Source organism: Syngnathus leptorhynchus, chromosome 17, assembly GCF_054491065.1.
Source record: "Syngnathus leptorhynchus isolate UIUO chromosome 17, UIUO_Slep, whole genome shotgun sequence".
NCBI classification, from domain to species: domain Eukaryota; kingdom Metazoa; phylum Chordata; class Actinopteri; order Syngnathiformes; family Syngnathidae; genus Syngnathus; species Syngnathus leptorhynchus.
In genome coordinates, this window is record NC_141211.1 from 4,009,230 (window position 1) to 4,029,372 (window position 20,143).

Below are 20,143 nucleotides of genomic sequence, written 5' to 3' on the forward strand. Positions count from 1 at the left end.
TCATCTTCTTCTGTGTCCCTTCTCCTTTTCTTTTTCTTTAGCTGCTAGTCTTGCAGCAGCACACAACTTTCTCTACTACCCCATCTCCTTCCTTTGCTCCTTTTGCGCTCCGGCTGACCATTCCCCCGCTTTTCCTTCCTTTCCTTTGGCAGCTTCTGCATCCCCATCTGTTCTCACTCGCCTCCTCGTATCACCGTGCATCCTTGCAGAAGCCTCCTGCTTTCCTTCTCCCCTTCATCAATTTCTTCCCTAGCCACGCACGCACACACACACACACACACACACGCCCATGTCATGTCCATTCATGTGATAGCAAATGTGTAGAAATCATCTTTAGAAACATTACAATGAACCTAAAACACGATTTCCTCCCTAATAAATGAGCGGAACACTTGCATCCGCTAGGTGGCAGTATACAGCATCGCTCGACGCCTCACTACCACTAAATAAAAACCATCTTAAACAACACTAAAATATACATACATATAACCAAACTCATACATATTTCCTGCATAACACAATCCTCCAAAAAATACATGATAGCACATTTCAGAGGCTGTCAATATGGTGCTTTGGAGAGACGAAACACGAAAGGTCACATGGATGACATGTTGAAATGTTTATTGGATAAGACCAGGCAGAAACAACACGTGTGTGTGCGTGTGCAGTTGTACGTGTGCATTGAAGGGGTTATTTTCCTCAGTTTTCCGTTGCCGTCTTCGACATCATTTCCCGTCTGCATTTGTGTGCCGTCAGTCCAGCTCAAGCTTGACGTTGTCTCTAATTACGACAATGTTTCAACATACAATTATCATGCCACGTCACACATCACTATAAAAACATCAGTCATAGCAGGTAAAAATATCTCATGTCGATATACAGTAAAAATTTGATGTCACATGACATCACCTATGGGACGTGAAACTGCTGAGCTCACATGACTAGACTACTCGGAAGCGACACTGGCTCATTTTGTTTTAGGATGAGGAGTACATACAAACATACTTACATAGACGCGCAGCCTTTACTCTGACGACCAGAAAAGAGTAAAAGCAGAAATGAGTGATACATTTTGCACACGTTTGCAAATATAAATATATTTTTTCATGGGACAACACTGAAGAAATATAGCTTGGTAGGTGTAGGGTTGGTATAAGACATCACCTTCTGGTTTGGGGTGCATGAGCATCAGCGGCACCTCGGCGGTCACGTCGCTGCCAAGGAAAGGAAAGAAAAAAAAAAAAGAAAAAAGTCAACTCCTGACAAGGCTTCGGAAGGAAGTTGAGCAGTTACGTGGTAGGAAGTGAAGCGTGTTCACCTGGAAGTGAGTCCTCCCAGCAGGCTGTGGAACACAACACAGAGGTCATGCAAAGGCCATGAGACAAAACGTCACAAATCACTTCACGCGTGTGCCCTATCTCAATCCTTGTGGCGGCCCGCTTGAGTGAGCAGACTCACCCTCCTCCAGCCACCATCAGGTTGACTTTGATCTTGTAGGACACCAGAATTCCCAGCACATCCTTGTCAACGCCCTGTCGCAACCTGAAAATATTCAGTCCAAACATTGGCAATGTGAGAAGCACTCCAGCCAGCTTCCGTACAAAACTGCTTATGGAAACGTCTTCTTACATGGTGGTGGAAGCCAGGTTGGTGTCCTCGTCCTTGAGGCGGCCGTCCAGCGCCAAGCCTCGCTTTTCCTTGTTGTCTCCCAGCACCGGCACGATGGTCACCGTGTTCTCCAAGGTGCCGCCCGCCTCCACCGTCTCGCTGCTCGCCAAACAAAGCGGACCGCGCGTCAGGCGGCGCTACCCGACATGCAGTGTGGCTCGGTGCGTGACAGCGCCACCTACCCGAACTCCTTGGAGAAGACGCACTTGGTGTACTTGTCGGCGGAGTAGAGGACGATGTCGGTGGTCTGGTCCACTGCGAGGAAGAGTGATCTTGAGTAACCTGGAGCCAGGTAGCAAACTGGGACACCCACCTGAGATCTGAATTTTCTTGACAGTTTTGTTGCTCTCATTGTTGATCTTAAACTTGATGGGAATGGTCTCGCCATGGAAGTAGAGCTGCAGCACACCCACAAAGATCATTTCGGTGTCTAAACGGCCGCTGCTGTTATGGTGGCGGCGACGTGCATGCGGCCGAGCAGGAGCGCATACATACGTCCTTGTCCAGGGAAACCTCAAGGTGCACGGGCTTGTCTGACATCATGAAGCTCTTGCAGATCTCCGCCTTGGGTCCGGCGCCCACCTGAGATGGCGCGAACTGGATTTTGCGGATGATGAGGCGCGCCGTGTCCCTGCGAGCGACACGCACGCTCGGCGTCACGACGATCCCGCAAGACAAACGGACGCGCACCCAACTCACTTCTTCTCGATCTTCTCGTCTGGGTTGCACTTATCGTTGGCCAGGAAGGCCTTGACCTCAAAGTCCACGCCGCAAGCCTGAAACACACAAAAACGCATCTAAACTATAACCATACGTTCTCCCGCCATCGAAAGAATGGCCCTGCTAACATAATGCTAAAGCTAGCACCCCTTAATTGGAGCAAATGGGTGTCCTGCAATGTGGCATACCTTCCCCTTGTCGTCAGGGCCAGGTTGAAGCGACACGGAACATGGAAGGTTGGTGGGAATCTGCACACGAACGTGAAAACGTTAGCCGGTAGCATTAGCAGCAACAACGCTTGTGATGGGGCGGCAGTACTTCAAAGCTGAAGGGGCAGGCATCGTTGCCGGCCTTCTTGAGGAGCGTTTCGTGCATTTCGGAGAGCGCCGGCTTGTGGTCATCTGGGAAGAGCTGCTCGATGTGGATCCAGATGTCCTTGCGGAAGGTCAAGCCCATCACGTCCAGGTCCTCGCTGCCGTAGCGGAAGGCGCACGCCAGCTGCACAAACACTGTCGGGCGGCCGTGGGGAGTACTGTGTTAGCATGTTAGCGAGCTGGAATGTTAGCTAGCTGTATTACATTGTTAACATTAGAATGCTACCCATTTATCAATTTTCTAAATTGCTGCCGCATGATGTGACTGCAGCTTCACCTTTTCTGCTTCCAAAGTTTGTTGGGTCCAACTTGACAACGCCATCTGCATCAGACATTTTTGTACAAGTCACTTGGCGGCACACACACACACACACACACACACACACACACACACACACACACACACACACACACACACACACACACACACACACACACACACACACACACACACACACAGACACACACACACACACACACACACACACACACACACACACACACACACACGCACTGGCACTAACCGAGTTTTTCCACATTGTTGATGTGGTCCACGTAGTCTCGCTTTCCCAGGTAGAGCGTGAGGCCGCCGTTGCCGCTCGTCTTCTTGAAAACTCTGCACAAGGCCAAAAGTTTGATTGGATGTGAGAGGGGTTAGGAAACGCTTCCTGGTACATTGGATGAGGGAGGGAACGAGGAAGCGCTCGGTCAGGATTGGGAGGATGGACGAGCGAGAGACTAAGGCACACGATCAGCCTTGATCCGGCCACCTGCGGATTGAGCGGTCGCCTCAGGTGAGTGTTTGACCTTTTGCGTGGAGAAGAAGAATATCTGTCTTTTATTTTGTGCTGTCTTGCGTGTGTGTGCAACTTACTTTGCCATGTCTGGAAACTTCTCAAAGCGTTCTGAGGAAGACAAGGAAAGAGCATCTTAATGTGATTGATAGTGAAGATCGCGTCCATCTCGGGAAGTGTTGACAAAGGTTAATCCCGGCCCGTGGGATTAGGCTGGCGGCGTGATTGAAGATGAGGATGCCGTCACTATTTCTGGAGCACTAACTGGATCTATTGGGTATTAACGGCAAACTAAATCCTCAGAAGGCTACAAAGTCTTCTCACTTGCTTGATTTGAATGAGCTCCACAGAGGAGAGGGGGGGGATTGCCCAAACAAGTACTTTCATCTTGCTTAGCCATCTCTTTCAATTGAACCAGTAAAAGAAAATTTTCCATCATATTCCAATTAAGATGTGCTACAATCCAGCCGCGGTTAATTTGATAATCGAGTTGAAATATTTTGATAGTTCTCCGATGAATGATTATAGAACGTGTTGTAACTGCTAATCGCTTCGGATTTGATTGCGCAACACGCCACGTCCCATACATATTCAAGCAACATATTTTATCGAGAGCTCAATCTTGACTTTGCATCATCTAATGATGTCCGGTTGAAAGTTTAATTTGTGCACTGGATTTTAGACAGTCAAATTATTAGAAACACTGCACGCTCGTGAACTCTGTCAAACCACTGGAATGGTAAAATCATTCAAGTCCATTCCAATTGCATTGGAACTATGTTTTTTTCCCATGTTCCAAAATTCTCAAATAAGCGGGTAAACAATCTGTTCACACAAAAACAATGAAGGCTCCTCAAAAAGCATTCAAGACAAGATTCAGGACACAAGTGAGCATCAATACGACCCACATTGCACGTCACACAAGCCAAGGGAAGGGGCGGGCAGGCCTTACCTGTGCTTGGCGATGGACACTTGTGGGAAGGGCGAGCGCCAGAAGGTGTGTATGAGCTGCAACAGAGGCGGGGGCCCTTTTAAAGAAGGTGCAGGTAGGAGGGTGGGAGCAGCCTTGTGGCTTAGCAATGACAAAATCCAATCAAGCGCTTTTGGAGCACAAAAGAGTTGAAAATAGTCCAGGGTGCGTGTACGCAACCTGCCTACTGCCTTCAGTCATCTTGTTGACCCTGTAGGTTCCAAAAACAACCCGACATTTCTTACAACCTAATTGTTTATGTGTCAAACAAAAGCTTTTGCCACAAATTTCCATTGAACTTTAAAATGAGCCGACTGAGCTGAACCCCCAAAACGATGCAGAATCACCACCAGTTTGTTTTCGGTTTTAAAACATTTGTCATCATCTTTGATGTCTTCTTATCCGGTTTGCATATTTGGTTATTTGTCATGGAAAATGCCAGCATGGACCTTCTCCAGTCTCAAAATAAAAGAATCGGAATTAAGAAACTCCTGGAAAACTTTTGTTGTTGTTGTGACGGGGGCGGGATGCTGTGCCCTCGATTTATGGTGATTCCTTCTTGGAAATGTTTACGTGATGGGAGGCCAAATCAAGTCCAACTGGTATTTGTAGCTCGGATCAGTGTGGACATTCTCGGAGCTCCTAAATCTGGTTTGCGCGTGCACGTTGAGGACTCTCCGCGTGGAGCTAAGCCTTTTATTTCCAGTTGGTCTCTGGAACGTGCCAGGGATTAAACGCCAAGACATAACCCAAGATTAATTTGTAATCTCTTGGGAGCGGTCGCGGGGGGGGGGACAGAAATAGCAACAAGGGTGCCTGGGTGCCTTTCCATAGCAAATTCGTCTCCTCTTTTGTGCCAGGCCGCTGTAGAACATGTGGTCCTCCAGGACTACTTTGGATGGTCAACTGTAGTCCTCAGGCAGGATCCAAAGAAACTTGAAACATAAAACAACACAAACACATTTTCCCCCAATAAAACCAAAACAATCTATCACACCGGGCTGCGAAATCTTTTTTCGTAGGATACTTCAGGTAATTTATACACTTCTCAGACAATCATGAAGCCAGAACCCGCTACGTCATAATCAATATTTTGTATCTCTCGATGGCCGGAGGAAACGTCCACGTTTCCACCTTGAAAATAAATAGTCTTGAATTTACTCCATTCCATTTTTCCATGGTTGCACTAAAGTTATAAATAGACCATACATCGACTTCAATGTATGAAGTCAGATTAATTGATTGGGCGGAACCACTCGACAAAATAAGCGTAAACGTCCCTGCAGTGCCATCTAGTGGATTTGTTGCGGATTGACAGCTTGTAGCATTTTCTTTACTAACGTGCAAAGTGACGTCAGTGTGATGTCATGTGTGACATCAGGCGAACGTGGTCAGGTCAGGTGTGTCCCTGCCGCAGAGGCCTGAGCACTTCCCTTCCCTCCCCTCCCGTTCCGTTCTGTTAGAATACTGCGGGGAAGATTCATGCGCGCACACATTTGCTCGTCCTCGTCGCGTCCCACTGCAGAGTTGCCGACTTCCGGAAAACATCACCCAACCGATTGGCACCAATGGCTGAGTCCAAGCCGCAGTGGGGCTTCCCGCGTCTGCGCCGCGCCGCGGTAAGGTCCAGTCTGCGTGTTTGTGTTTTTGTGTGAAGGCGCTGGCGGATGCAAGAGGTTGTGAAGGATGCAGATGCTGCGATACACAAACACACACACACACACTCAGGTGCGCGTCACCTTGAGATAGTATGCGCGTGCGTATAGGAACACTGCGGACTGAGTCACATGATGCGGCTCCAGTTGTGCGCTTGTGTTGCGGTCTCTCCAAAGTCTGTGACTTCTATCATCCGGCATTAAAGCAGACTGACAATATTTTCAGTTTAAGGGGAAGTCAAGTCTGAAGTGACACCCTATCTAAATGACTTAAATTACATGGAAAGGTGTTGCCATGACAACCCATGCTCATCCTCCTCAGACATCATTTCCTGGTAACCTGCATTTGGTGTTGGTCCTCCACCCCAATACCTTGCTAAGCTCCGCCCCCAGTCCATCCTCCAGCACCGACCTGGGCTTCCGCTTCAGCCAAGATGACTTCCTGTTCAAGATGCCGGTAACCCAAAGTCGGCGCAATCGGCGCCTGAGCCGACGTCATGACGTCATAGTCTTGCGATGTCACGTGTGTGGCGGTGTTCTCAGGTGGTGATGCTGCGTTCGGTGGGCGACCTGCTTCGCTACATCGACGACAACCGCCTGACCTCGGACACGTGCGGCGGAGCCGAGCGCCGTCAAAGCGACTGGATCGTCCTGCGCTCGGTAAGTCAACCCATGTTAGCACGTTAGCACATCAGAGAGCAAACCTACTTTTGAGGGATTTGGATTGGAGCGGCTGTGAAGGCAGCAGTCGTTGGCTCACTTTTGTTTCTTAGCATGTTAGCGTAGCGTGACATGACCTATGCTAATGGACATGCTGTCTATGTGTGTGTGGGCGGGGGGGGGGGGCAGGCCATCGAGACGTTTGCCGTGACGGTAAAAGAGGTTGCTCACCTTCTCCAAGGCTTCGGCTCCGAGTTGTCAGACAGCGAACTTCCGGACGAGGCCAACGCCATCGACTTCCTGCTCCGCTCGCATACGCAGCGCTACAGACACATGAAGGTGTGCGTGCGGCGTTTCTGGCGGGCTCGTGCGCGTGTCGTTATTACTCCTGTTGCCTTGCCTTGTAGGAGGACATTGTTGGGGTGCTGAAGGAAGGACGTCTCCTGCTGGACAATCTGGAGATGCTGCAAGCCTCTAAGAAAGATTCGGCAGAAGACCGCGAAGATATCCAGTCAGACTTAGACACGGTTCAAAGGTCAGCGCACTCTTTTGACAACAAACACAAGAAAAGTCGGACGTTAGAACAAATCTGTGTGTGCGTGCGCAGGCTGCTGTCTCAGCTGCGTGACATGGAGGAGGCCTTTGATGGCTTCTTTGAGAAGCACCACTTGAAGATGCAACAGTACCATCAGCTGCTGCTTTATGAGCGCAACTTCCAGCAGGTGTGCATGTACGCATACCCCCCCCCCCCCATACGCGTTTGCTATAACGTGTGGGTGCGCAGATGGAGGAGGAGCTGGAGAAGATGTCAGCTGAGGAGAAGGCCATCCCCGCCGTGGGCCACACATTGCTGCACACTGAGCAACTCATCAAAGATCTGCACGCTCTGGAGCAACGTGCCCAGGTCTCAAGAGCCCGTGCACGCACGCACGCACGCACGCACATGGGTGCACACTCACATCGAGTTTGCGTGCGTTTGTGGTCAGGAGGTGATGTCCCGCGCTCAGGTCCTGACGTTACAGGGCCACCAGCTGGCCGCTTGCCATCATTACGCGCTGGCCCTCATCATGCAGCGCTGCAATGAGTTGCGTCATCACTGTGATGTCATCAGCGGGGGCCTACGGAGCAAACGCGCAACGCTGACACGAGCGAGAGACTTGCTCGTACGGCTGGACCACGTGAGTGTTTGCGTATCGTTTTGTGCAAACCAAATGTGTGCACACGCCTGTTTTTGTGCGTTCTTGTGTGTTTCCATGAGAGTGTGTGTTTGCGCGTCCACGCGCAGGCTCTGCGCTGGTGTGACGAGGGGGCGTACCTGCTGGCCAGTCAGACGGCGGAGCGCTTCCAGAGCCGCGAGGGGGCTCAGGAAGCCCTGCGGTGCCTCAGCTGCCACCAAGAGAGGGCGCCAGACGTGGCGGACCACAAAAGAGACGTCCTCAGTCTGGAATTTGAGGCCATTCTCACACCTCAGCTGCAGGTAGCGCCCCCTGGCGGCCTTCCTAGGTCAGTTGCAGGGGGCCCGGTGGCCGAGGGCAGGTGGTTTGGGGGCTTCCACTTGATTGTATCTATCAGATTAGCCTATCATGAGTCACCGATTCCAAACGAGTCTGCCGCCTGTCCTGCGTCTGATCACATGACATTGCCCAGTGTCAGATCTCCATGGTGGCCGACAAGCTGTCATCCGTGCGGACCATGATCCAAAACCGGGAGCGGTATCTTCGCAAGATGACCGACGTGAGGGTCAGACCCATCCAGCCGGTGGCGCCGCGGCCTGAAGTGGAAACCACGGCGCAGCAAGGAGCCAAGGCACCGCTCTTCTCGCCCAAACACAGTAAGGCCCACGGCAGTGACTTCATCTGGTTTCCATCTGAATCCAAATGAAATTTTCACTCTAGGTCTGGTGTTAATTTTGTTCTGTCTGTAGGTGTGGACTTCAACCTTCTCAACGCCAGGTTCTCCTTCGATCTTCTTCCTGGAAAGAGGACCTCCAGGCGGAGCGGCGACCAACGAAAGGTGGGTATTAGAGATGTTTGGTGGTTGATGGAAACGAATCGATGCGAGCATCTGGATTTTTTGTGTGTGAATAGATCGAAGTGATGCACGATTACCAAGGCAACCGCAGCTCTCTGTACGGCTCCGCCCCCACCAGCGACTCTGAGGCGGAAGAAGGGGTGGAGCAAGTGACAAGGTGCGTAAGTGACTGATTGACAGATGGTGGCGGCAAACCTCAAAGGTGGCGGCGTCCTGACCCGAGTTTCGAACTCCGCAGCCGCATCATGAAGGAGCTCATCTCCACCGAGAAGATTTACGTGGAGCAGCTTTTGGCCGTTCTTCTGGTGATCTCACAGGGTTTTACGTCCTCTTTTGTTTCCCGTCAGAGCTGATGGCCTTTCTTGTTCTTTTCGTGTGATGGGGCCCTTCAGGGTTACCGAGCCGAGATGGAGGACCCGTCCGTGTGTCATCTTCTGCCACCGCCTCTCCGCGGTCACCAGGACGTCCTTTTTGGAAACATGCCAGAAATCTATCAGTTTCACAGCAGGTACCTTCAAGGCCCGAACCGCCTCCGCCCCCTTGGCCTTGGTCAACACAACATGTCTTGTGCTTCCAGAACCTTCCTGCAGGACCTCCAGCGCTGCCTGGGCACTCCGGAGCAGGTCGGCCAGTGTTTCCTGCGGCGGGTGAGAGCGACGACCACAACGTCCTTCTGTGCCACAAGTCAAATCAGCCTTACATACGTGTGCATGCATGCGTGCGCAGAAGGCCAAGTTCCAGATGTACGAGCATTACTGCCAGAACAAGCCACGCTCCGAGTCGCTATGGAAAGAGTGCTGTGACTCCGCCTTCTTCCAGGTGTGTGTGTGCCTTGATATGTATCTGTGTGCGTTCCCAGAGGAGCAATGATGTACCGTTTTCTGGGTGCAGGAGTGCCAGAAGAAGCTGGAGCACAAGCTGCCTCTGGACTCGTACCTCCTGAAACCCATCCAGCGTCTCACCAAGTACCAGCTGATCCTGAAGGTTGCCATTGCAGGCACTGACGCAGCACGCCGGCGCACACGCCTCACACGCCGTGTCGCCCGTGTGCTTGCACGCAGGAGCTTCTCAAACACTGCACAGAGCCGCAGTACCGCTCGCAACTGCAGGAGGCGCTGGACTGCATGCTCGACCTACTCAAGTCCGTCAACGACTCCATGCACCAGACCGCCATCATCGGATACCAGGTGGCCGTCTGTCACGCCTCATCGAGAGCTGTCAATGCGCGTGCTGACCGATGGTGGGCGTGGCAGGGCGAGTTGGGCCTGCTGGGCCGCGTGGTTCTGCAGGGCAGCTTCAGCGTGTGGAGCAGCCACAAGAGGGCGGCGGCGCGCATGCGAGAGCTGGCCCGCTTCAAAGGTGCCCAGCGCCACGTCTTCCTCTACGAGCGAGCGCTGGTGTGCTGCAAGCGCCGCGACGACCGCCAAGGCTCGCCCGTTTACAGCTTCAAGTCCTGCCTCGGTGTACGTACGGCACCACACACACACACACACTCACCGCCGTTATTTGGATTTATTCAACAAGACAAAAATGTCATTCCAAAAATAAAAAAAAAAGTCATTTGGTGTTTGCACATCTCTACTGTAAATGGAAGAAGAAATCATCTCATTTCATTCCTTCCATATTTTTTTATCTCTTGCATCTGCGCACAGATGAATTCAGTGAGCGTGACAGAAACGGTGAAAGGAGACCCCAAGAAGTTTGAAGTCTGCCACAGAGGAAGCCAGGAAGTCTACATCCTGCAGGTGCAACCCGAACCCTCCATTCCTTGAGCGATAGAAAACCGCCTGCACCTATCAAGCAATCCGATAAGCCAATAGTCCAAACACGAGCCACTCCGAATCAAATCGTGGAAAATACAACAATCACAACTTCTGTCATTTGGGGACAACAAACATAACACCCCCAATACTTCCATTTTGCAATTAACATGTCATGCGGGTGTATGCCTGCACAGGCTCCCAGCGTGGAGGTGAAGGTCGCCTGGCTCACAGAGATCCAAAAGCTCATCAGTCAACTGCATAAAGGTAATTTAAGGGATGAACTGAGAGACATTTCTCCATTCATGAATGGGTACATTTCTGCACTTGTCTTCCCTCACCTTCATTGAAGTAGCGCGTGACTCTTCAGTCTTTCCTTCCGTGTCGCCTTCGAGACAAACATTTGAATGGCCCTCCTTCCGGGCTCATGTAGTCCAGCTGTGTGGTCGGTTCTTGTGCACCGCACCGCCCTCAAGAGGCCAATGCGTGCATAGCAGGAAAGCTCGACCCACGCACATAGGCCGACAAAAACGCGTGCAAATAAAATACAATAAAAAATAAATAAATAAATAAATAAATGTGTAATGCAGGAATTAATGTTTGAGGAATGACAGCGATCTTTGATTTATATGCATGTGGTCTTTCTTTCAGACAGCCTCATGTCGGACAGGTGAGCCCCCACACATGCACACGTTGTTTTTATTTTCATATTTATGTTCATTTTTTTTTTTAATGTTTTTTATTTGATTTATTTTTTATTTGTAGTATGCTTGCTAAGTGTCTTTGTCACTTGCAGCTCTTCCGCCTCCAGCCCCGCCCACCCCAATAGATGGGAGGAGTCTGTGAACACCAGCCACGCCCATTCAGACCCTCTGGGATTCTCATCCCGACGCGGTGAGTACACTTCCGGCTGCAATGCTAACATCATCCCTATCTGAATGCTAACTTCCTTTAGATTGAATGCTTTTTTCTCTGGCATGAATCAAAGCTAACTTGTTCTATTGTTTCATCCCTCCCTGCAGCCTGGTCAGCATCTGCTCACTCGGCGGCCATCTGTGACGGCTTGGAGGACTGGGGCGCCACGGACGGCTCAGACATGTCCGATTCGGAAGAAGAGGTCAACGCAGGGGAAGAGGACCGAGCCCCGACGCTGGTGAGAGCTCGTGACATTCTTTGCTAGCCGGCTGACTAACTGTTCCCGTTTGCGACGCCGCAGGTGGCGGGTCGCTATCGAGTCCTGGTGGCCAGCACCGTGTCGAGCCATGATGACATCATCTTCACGTGCGGTGATGTCATCCAGCTGCTACGCCGCGATGAAAATGGAATGTGGTCAGTAGCATCTTACGCGCACACTCCACTGTATGCGTACGTGGCATAAATGTGTATGTGCTGGCATCAGGTTGGTGAGGAACGAGAGTCGCGACGAAGAGGGGCGTGTCCTGCCCTCAGACCTGCATAGGATTCTGGGAGAGACGTATTGAGAGCTAATCGGAGAGGCGACGTCTTCCTCACGGCGACGTAGCAGAAAAGCACAACAACAGCGCTTCCTTCATCATCGTCATCACCAACGTTAACTCGTCACGTGCCAAACCTTAGCGTAGAACGTTAGCGTAGCATGGCAGCGCAGCGCCTCTCCACGCACATAGTCAATCATAGAAGAATGTCAGAAGTGCCTTACATGTGACGACCAGCAAGGGGTGCCTGTACAGAAGCTTGATGTCCACGAGCGATGACATCATCGCTAGCTTTCGGATTTTGAGTCACGTTTGTTTCAAAAGTGCTGAGTTGGACATTCACGATTAAAAGCACACAAATCACGTTCGTGGCTTTTTATTGTTTGAAACGTGAGAGGAAGGGAGAGCGAGCGGGAGGTGGCTACTCTAGGAAGCAGAAGATGGAGACAAGGAAGTGCATGTTCATGAGTTGGGGTAGATACCGGTGGTTTTGCTGATCCAGCCGTAGTAGCGTGAAACGTGTGTGTAAATGCCATACTGGCCGGACTTGGCACATTCGTCGCCCCAGCTGATTATGCCGGTGAGGAACCAGACGCGGTGGTGGCGGGTGACGTGCGGCCCCCCGCTGTCCCCCTTGCAGGCGTCCTTCATGTGGCTGTGGAAGCCGGCGCAGAACATGAACTGGCTGATGGCGTGCTTGCTGCTGCTGGCCTTGCAGGCGGTGCGCTCCACCAAGGGAACGTCCACTCGGCGTAGCACCGACGACTTGGCCCCCCTGAATGTCACTTGGCCCCAGCCGCTCACCACAGAGATGGGTGCCTCCTTCAGGAGGTTCAACGTGAAGGATGTGGGCCCCAGGCAGACGGGCAGACGCTGCGCCGACAACTCTACCGGCACGGCCAACTTGAGCAGCGCCACGTCGTGGTTATGTGACACGCTGAAACGGTAAAATTTGTGCACGACCTCCTCAGCCACCTCGTGGTCCTTCTCCGGACCCTCGGGCTTATCCACATCGTGTTCTCCTGCCGCGGAGGCACAGCGCCGTCATTCTGGTGTTCAGAGAAGCATTTGGGTGCCGATCGGTGAGTCACCTAATCGCACAAAGTAGGTCATTTCCCTCTTGCGGGCTTCCATCACACAGTGTGCCGCCGTGATCACCCAAAGCTCGCTGAGCAGCGAGCCGCCGCAGAAGGGTTTCGCCTTGGCGTCCATCAGCCTCTCCGAGTGCGAGATCAGCGCCGCCTGAGGGAGCGGTGGTGGTGGTAAGGTATTGCGGGGGTGGTGCGGGCCATATCATACCTGCCAGGGAAAGTCTCCCGCTTTGGCCTCGTCGCCTCCCACGATCCTCTGCTCGCTGTTCTCCTTGGCCGCGATGCTGGGCAGCGTGGGGAAGAAGGATTGCCACGACGGCGACGGCTCGACGGCTTCCCTGACCGAGCGCCTCCTGAGCTGAGAGTCCGTGGAGGCGTTGGCGCCACGCTCCTGCTCGTCCTCATAATCATAGTCCAGCCACTCGTCCGGGATGATGTCACCGTCTGGCTCGGTTCTGTTCGGCCGATTGGCCGAACGCGGCTTCGGGGACGTCACCGTCCTGCCGCAGCTGAATTCGCCTGCACGCACGCCCACATGCTCCCTGACTTCCTCCGTTCACGTATATCTGGGCGCGTTGCGTGCGCGTTTTACTTGTGGACTCGCAAGTGGTGAGGTCATCAGTTAGTTTGTATCCCGATGCACAGTGGCAGCGGACGGTGTTTGACTCAAAGGAGCAGAAGTGAGAGCAGCCGCCATTATTGATCGAACACTGCTCGCCAATCTCTGCCGGGGAAACACAAAGTCCAAGTCTAATGCCAATGGCGCTCTAGCGATGTCCATGACATAACAGTGTGTGTGTGTCCACCATACTCACTAATCTCACAATTCTTTCCAGTATAGATCCCCTGGCACCAGCACACGTAGGATTTGACACCATCTTTACAGATACCGCCATTTTGGCAAGGGGGTGGCTTGCACTGGTCGCCGTCTGTCCGCAAACACATGCACAGCTGCTAATAAACTGGACTGGCTCTTGAACAAATCTCAAACAATGAGACACACAGAAAGCGACACACAGGTGAGCAGAAATAGGTGAGACGGGACAGGCGGGCCTTACCGCTGTATCTGGACATAAATTCCATCTGAAAAGATAAAAGTTGCCTTGATGACATCCGAATTTGAACCAACTTTCTGGGTTGTTTTGTATAAGAATTGAGCTGACACGTTACGCGCGTGCGCACCGTTTTGACATCGTCCTCAAAAATCTCGCGGGCCTCCTCGTAGTTACACGTTTCCTCCTGGCATTCGCGCTCCAGATTGCCAGCCTTCACCTCTTCCATAAAGGTGTTGAAGCGCCGGTGGCGTTTCAGCACCTCGGACGCCGCCCGCCGCTCGATCCGCACCTGGACTGTTTGCCCAAACCAGAGCAAAGCATACCAATACAATGCCAGAGAAGCAAACAGTGCCCCCTTCTAGCTTCGCCTGTGGTAGCGCATTTGTATATGAAGTATGTTTGTGTCGGTGATAGTATGTGTATCATCAATATGAAATTTGAAAAGGAAACAAAAGTGAGAACAACTCATGGCTGTCTGAGCTCAAGTTGTTTAGTCAGTCAACTCAGACGAGCAAACGCGTGGGTGGGCAGTAATCAGAATTTGTTGTTTCTATTTGTATTATCATCAATTATCATAAGTTGAGGAAGCCAAAGGTGACAAAGCCTCGAGAGAGAGAGAGAGAGAGAGAGAGAGAGAGAGAGAGGGGCTCAGAACCGGCCCCGTCTTATCACTCACGCGCGTTTCCATCCACATCGTCATTGGCGGAGGCCCGGACTCCAAACATTAGCAGCAACAGCACCAAACGCACGGAGGCCATCTTCAATCTGCTTTGCTCAAAGTACAAGTACACGCACATGCCCATGTTTTGGGCAATCAATCTTTGATGTTTGCTTTTCTCTCAACTTCGTCCGACTGTTTGAAAGTTCAACTTGCTGAGTGGGCGTCTTGCTTGTCTGCAACTTGCGCTTTCTCCTTTCAGCACTTTTTATAGATACGAGTGCGCGTGCCCGCGGCGTTTGAGCGTATTTTAACAGCAAGTCGTGTTGCGAGATAATGGACGTCATATGGAATGTATGGATGGGTTATGGGAAAGGATGGATGCAGGCCAACTCAACTCAATGTTTTGCTCCCAGGGGCGGGCATAGGGTGTCGCAGTGGCCTGTTGGGGGCGCTGTTGCAGATAGTTGGGCACGAAATGCCCGCCGGGCGCAAAAAAGGCCGCAAGCGGGATTCCGGGTGTCCAGGTGGCGAGATTTGGGAAGCATCCCGCCTCCAATCCGGCGGGGCGGAGATGAAAGATTGATGAAGTTCTAATGGCCTCTAATGTCCTGTAACGATCGGCCGACTGGGGCGGGCGGGCCTAATGGATCCGGAGCCCAGGAGAGAATCGAGCGCTCGCAACTTCCGCGACTGGCCGACGGGAAGTTGCCAAATGCCACAAATGCCAGGAGCACAGAGGCTCCGGAGCTCCGCTGGCGCAGCATGACCTTCCCTCTTCGCAGATCCACCTCAGGTAGGGTGGACGGGGCGGAATGAACGGGGCAAAGCTCGACGCGCTCGAAGCTTTTTCGGTTAAGTCGAGTCGAAGTTGTGGTAGGGGATACCAGAGGAAAATTCTTGAGGGCTTGGGTAGATGTTCTCAGTGGATATCAGAGCCAAGTGAAGCCATTGCTTTTGGAGAGATTTGAGAGGGTCTGGGAAAGTCGAATTTTACAGTTGCACAGCTTTGGTGTAGTACCGCTTTGGGCCACAAAAACGGCAGGCAGCACTGAGCTCTCCTGGACATTTACAGGTGACTGTACCATCTATGATTATTCCCGTTTGCATTTCTAAGGAATTTTACATCATCTAGTAGCATTAAGATAGTGGATGTTATAGAACAATATATTGTAATAAATATTTTGAGAGAAGTTTGATAATAGCGAGTTGTTTTTCCTCTTTTTTTTTTTCCACTTTTGGAGTGGAAAGCCGCTGCTTGCTCTTTTTCTTTCGTTGCAAACTTGCCGCTCTGAGCCAGCTGAGTGGCTTTTGGCTTGCGACTCGGTGTAGCTCTCTCTGGTGGACACCACGAGGTACAAGTCACGCTGCAAAGCGATGGATGAAGCGGAAACGTGCGTCTCGAAGTTCGTCTGTTTTCTTTTTTTTTTTGTGCAAGTCACAATGCGCTTATGAGGGCGCCGTGTGTTTTTTTTTAGTTTCTTTTAAACAGACCCTGTGAGTGCATGCTAATGTGGCTTGACTTGTCTTTTCAGTATGAGAGAGAGTGCGTGTTGCAGAGATCTCCTTGCAGCACCTCTGCACCAAAACAGCAGCACATCCCCGCCCCTTCACAAGCCCCCCCCCCTCATACTCCTGCAGCTTCCTCCATCTTCCTTCATCCTCCGTGCACACCCCCCCCCCCGCCTTTTTTTGTGTGAATGCTGCTTCGTTCCATTGACAAATAGAAGGACTGGAGGGGGCAGCTATGTGTGTGTGTAGGGGAGGGGGGGGGGGCATACTTGCAAGGAGGGCTCACTGCAGCTGCGCAACAGCTTCATCACAAACACACACATAGCCACGCATGCCCCATGCATGCTTACACACACGTGCACACAAATGCTGTTGCTTACACACACACAACACATACATTCACACAAAACACACTACAACATACACTAAAAAGTCACACAACACTCACACACACACACAAAACGAACTGTCTCTCACACACATATTCTCACCCACAAAGAGCCGCGCACGCACTTTGTGACACACACACAGACACACACACCTTCAGATGCAAGAGCAGATGCTCGGATGCGGACGGAGGTCGTCCGGACTGAGGGGCGTCGCCGCGGCAACCAGGCTACACGGGGGGGCCGCGGCAGTGTGAGGAGCCGGTGCAGGAGCCGGCAGGAGGGGGCGAGGCGGGCGGGGGTCGTCGGGGGTCTTTACCAGATTCTTGAAGCGCGCCGATGGACGTGAGGACGTGTGGGCGCGCAGCGGCCGCTGACGCCTCCGGGCCGTGAACGTCTCACCTCGCCTCGCCCCCTCCTCCCCCTGGGCTCCCATGTCGCGCGCGGCGGCCATCGCCAGCTCGCTGATGCGCCAGAAGCGGCAGGCGCGGGAACGTGAGAAGGCTAGCGCGTGCCGCGGAGGCGAGGCCAACGACAGCGCTGGCAGCAAATTGAACGTGTTCGCGCGTGTCAACTTGTTTGGCGCCCGCAAGAAGAGGAAGAGGAGGAGGCCCCCAGGTGAGCTTCATCCTCCGCATCGTCATCATCGCTCCCTCCAGTGGTAGTGATCAGAGCTTGAGGGTTCGAACCCCATTGTGACTGTGTCGAATGGTGTATCATCAATTAGGAAGCAGTGCCAGTAAGTAGAAAAGCGCAATACTAGTGGCAGCCCATTAACCAATTAGCATCTTCATCTCAACTTCAACTTTGATTGGCCTCGTCGGCTGCGCGGTTCTCGATTCAGCCTGCAGCTGAGGATTCCCTCCGTTGTTTGTCCACATATGGCAAACAGTTTGTCATTTGTTGCTAGAGTCCTAACAGGCTCTTTTTTTTTTACGGAGCAGAGCCGCAGCTGAAAGGCATCGTGACGCGGCTGTCCAGTCGGCAGGGCTTCCAGCTGCAGCTTCAGCCCGATGGCACTATCGATGGAACCAAAGAAGAAGACGCCGCCTACGGTCAGCGTACGCACATGCCACCGAGCCAGTCGAATATTCTGCCTGTAATTCATATTATCGTGGAAGCGTGAATGAGCAGAATAGAAGTTTTGCTTCACTTGCAGCATTAGCAACAGTTGTTCAGCGAGCACACCAAAGTTGCTAACAGTGGTCAAAGAAGCTACAAAGGGACCTCAAGCTGAATATCCCAAAAATACTCTGCCTCATAGAAATCCATGTAAAAAAAAAAAACACTTGCACACTGCCAAATTGCCATATTTGTGTGTGCGTGAACAGCCGTGTTCAATCTGATCCCCGTGGGACTTCGTGTGGTCGCCATCCAGGGCGTCCAAACCAAACAGTACCTGGCCATGAACAGCGAGGGCTTCCTCTACACTTCCGTATGTACACACACACACACACACACACACACACACACACACACACACACACACACACACACACACACACACACACACACACACACACACACACACACACACACACACACACACACACACACACACACACACACACACACACACACACACACACACACACACACACACACACACACACACACACACACACACACACACACACACACACAAACACACACACACTGGTCGGTTCTTAAATGTGCAACTCTTTTGCACAACCACACACACAGGAACACTTCACGCCCGAGTGCAAGTTCAAGGAGTCGGTGTTCGAGAACTACTACGTGACCTACTCGTCCATGATGTACCGCCAGCAGGCGTCGGGCCGAGCCTGGTACCTTGGACTCGACAAGGAGGGCGCCATCATGAAAGGCAACCACGTCAAGAAGAACAAGGCCGCCGCCCACTTCATTCCCAAACCGCTGAAAGGTAAGATTTTCTTTTTTTTAGGATTGTTGCAGGAGCTTCCTAAAAATAGTGTTGACTGATTTTGTGTGTGTGTGTGTGTGTGTGAGCAGTGGCCATGTACAGAGAGCCGTCCCTTCACGATCTGACCGAGCTGTCACGCTCAGGCAGCGGCACACCGACTAAAAGTCGCTCCGCTTCGGCTCTGCTCAATGGAGGGAAGTCGCCTAGCAACAACGATCTGTCCTAGCCCCGCCCTCGCCTGCTCAAGCCCACCCCACACGCACACGCACGCACACACACACACACACACGCACGCACACACACACACACACACACACACACACACGGTCTGCATTGGGAATCATTCACTCCTTTTCTATCAGATGCAGACGGCGAATTCAACAGTCATCACTATGGCGTGATTTTTCTACAATGGACCTTGAGAGCTCCCCAAAAAAAGTTCTTCTGCGTTGGCAATCATTTGCTCATTCCCAGTCAATGCGCACGTAAGGCAGATTTGATTTTCGAAAGCAACTTTTGAGGCACGCTATTGAGCGGCCGTCGAATTTTGGAGGGGAGGGGCCTATCTTCTCCTCATGCTCATCACGCCCCAGCCGGCCTGCAGAGACAATCGTCTGACAGACTGAAGACGCATCCAAAGAGGAAGGCGGGCTGTTGCTAGGGAACAGACGGCCATGTTTACACGGAGCCGGTGGCGGCCATCTTTGTAGCTGTTAGCGAGGTGTGGCACGTGCCCGCGAGCTGCGACGTTTACAAGCCCGCCTTGCTCTTCACGAGACCACAACAAGGCATCTTGCACACTCGTTTGGACATTCCAAGAATGAGCCATTTTCGCAAGCTTTCCATGACAAACTTCTCAAATGAATGAAAAATTGCCCTACTGGTACTACATTTTGCAATCTAGTCAAACAATGTCAAATTACTCATTCGGGACAGATCCAAGTCAAAGCATTCCAACTTCAACTTGTTCCGCTCACTCAGGACATTTGCGCTTTCCCCGAATCACTCACTAGTTTGCTATGTTAGCATGGCAGCTGTGAGCAACCAACTCGGCCCCCAGCTCCGATTGCACATTTCTTCCATTTTACACGTCGCAACTTCTCCGCAAATAGCGTGGTCTTTTTTGCTTCTTTAGTTTGCTCCCATTTGTGGCTTGTCTTGCCGCATGAGCGCTCGCTCGCTGACGTCCGGCCTCGTATCAGCATGCCGAGGTTTCTCATTATGTTTACGCTCGCCAGAGGGCGCCAGTGAGCCACAAGGGTCAAACCATAACACTCGCGACGGGGACCAACGAGAAAGCGGTGGCGGCCGACGGGGGAGCGCCGAACCCTTTCCTTCCCGCTGTGGACTGAACTTGACATGCACTGAATAAACTTTGTAAACAAGTCACTGCTCGCTCTAATTTGTCACTCTCATTATGAACCGCGCAGTACACAGGGTGGACACCAGGTG

At 51.9% G+C, this 20,143-nt stretch overlaps 4 protein-coding genes across 5 annotated transcripts; 2 read left to right on the top strand and 2 right to left on the bottom strand.

Annotated features, from left to right (window-relative positions):
- Window positions 1-634: 634 nt before the first annotated feature.
- Window positions 635-11,130, bottom strand: arr3a (arrestin 3a, retinal (X-arrestin)). Its single transcript, XM_085936282.1, has 16 exons — window positions 10,974-11,130; window positions 3,637-3,667; window positions 3,287-3,378; window positions 3,040-3,084; window positions 2,707-2,897; window positions 2,577-2,636; window positions 2,368-2,444; window positions 2,164-2,299; window positions 1,982-2,066; window positions 1,851-1,923; window positions 1,630-1,767; window positions 1,459-1,542; window positions 1,319-1,342; window positions 1,165-1,214; window positions 1,010-1,029; window positions 635-780 (listed from the first exon to the last, which is right to left on the bottom strand). The coding sequence occupies exons 2-15, from the start codon at window positions 3,642-3,644 to the stop codon at window positions 1,025-1,027; spliced, it is 1,068 nt and encodes a 355-aa protein (XP_085792408.1). The 5' UTR covers window positions 3,645-3,667; window positions 10,974-11,130; the 3' UTR covers window positions 635-780; window positions 1,010-1,024.
- Window positions 6,010-12,444, top strand: LOC147043190 (proto-oncogene DBL-like). The gene is made up of 26 exons (XM_085936292.1): window positions 6,010-6,145; window positions 6,504-6,638; window positions 6,725-6,841; window positions 7,031-7,180; window positions 7,249-7,376; window positions 7,449-7,563; window positions 7,626-7,745; window positions 7,828-8,019; window positions 8,127-8,318; window positions 8,489-8,672; window positions 8,766-8,854; window positions 8,929-9,029; window positions 9,111-9,177; window positions 9,265-9,380; window positions 9,450-9,519; window positions 9,599-9,691; window positions 9,764-9,856; window positions 9,934-10,059; window positions 10,126-10,335; window positions 10,525-10,617; window positions 10,830-10,899; window positions 11,284-11,302; window positions 11,429-11,526; window positions 11,655-11,785; window positions 11,849-11,961; window positions 12,032-12,444. Exons 1-26 carry the CDS (start codon window positions 6,095-6,097, stop codon window positions 12,111-12,113), a joined length of 2,955 nt encoding a protein of 984 aa, XP_085792418.1. The 5' UTR covers window positions 6,010-6,094; the 3' UTR covers window positions 12,114-12,444.
- A 2-nt stretch (window positions 12,445-12,446) lies between these two features.
- LOC147043191 (coagulation factor IX-like) lies at window positions 12,447-15,074 on the bottom strand. Its single transcript, XM_085936281.1, has 8 exons — window positions 14,909-15,074; window positions 14,360-14,526; window positions 14,236-14,260; window positions 13,993-14,106; window positions 13,770-13,901; window positions 13,386-13,696; window positions 13,178-13,328; window positions 12,447-13,108 (listed from the first exon to the last, which is right to left on the bottom strand). The coding sequence occupies exons 1-8, from the start codon at window positions 15,033-15,035 to the stop codon at window positions 12,549-12,551; spliced, it is 1,587 nt and encodes a 528-aa protein (XP_085792407.1). The 5' UTR covers window positions 15,036-15,074; the 3' UTR covers window positions 12,447-12,548.
- A 53-nt stretch (window positions 15,075-15,127) lies between these two features.
- Window positions 15,128-20,080, top strand: LOC147043192 (fibroblast growth factor 13-like). Of its 2 annotated transcripts, none has more exons than XM_085936290.1 (5): window positions 15,128-15,686; window positions 17,733-17,843; window positions 18,120-18,223; window positions 18,493-18,691; window positions 18,781-20,080. In XM_085936290.1, the coding sequence occupies exons 1-5, from the start codon at window positions 15,497-15,499 to the stop codon at window positions 18,915-18,917; spliced, it is 741 nt and encodes a 246-aa protein (XP_085792416.1). In that variant the 5' UTR covers window positions 15,128-15,496; the 3' UTR covers window positions 18,918-20,080. The 2 variants fall into 2 exon arrangements, with proteins under 2 accessions (XP_085792416.1, XP_085792417.1); XM_085936291.1 differs by lacking the exon at window positions 15,128-15,686 and adding an exon at window positions 17,164-17,406.
- Window positions 20,081-20,143: the final 63 nt, after the last annotated feature.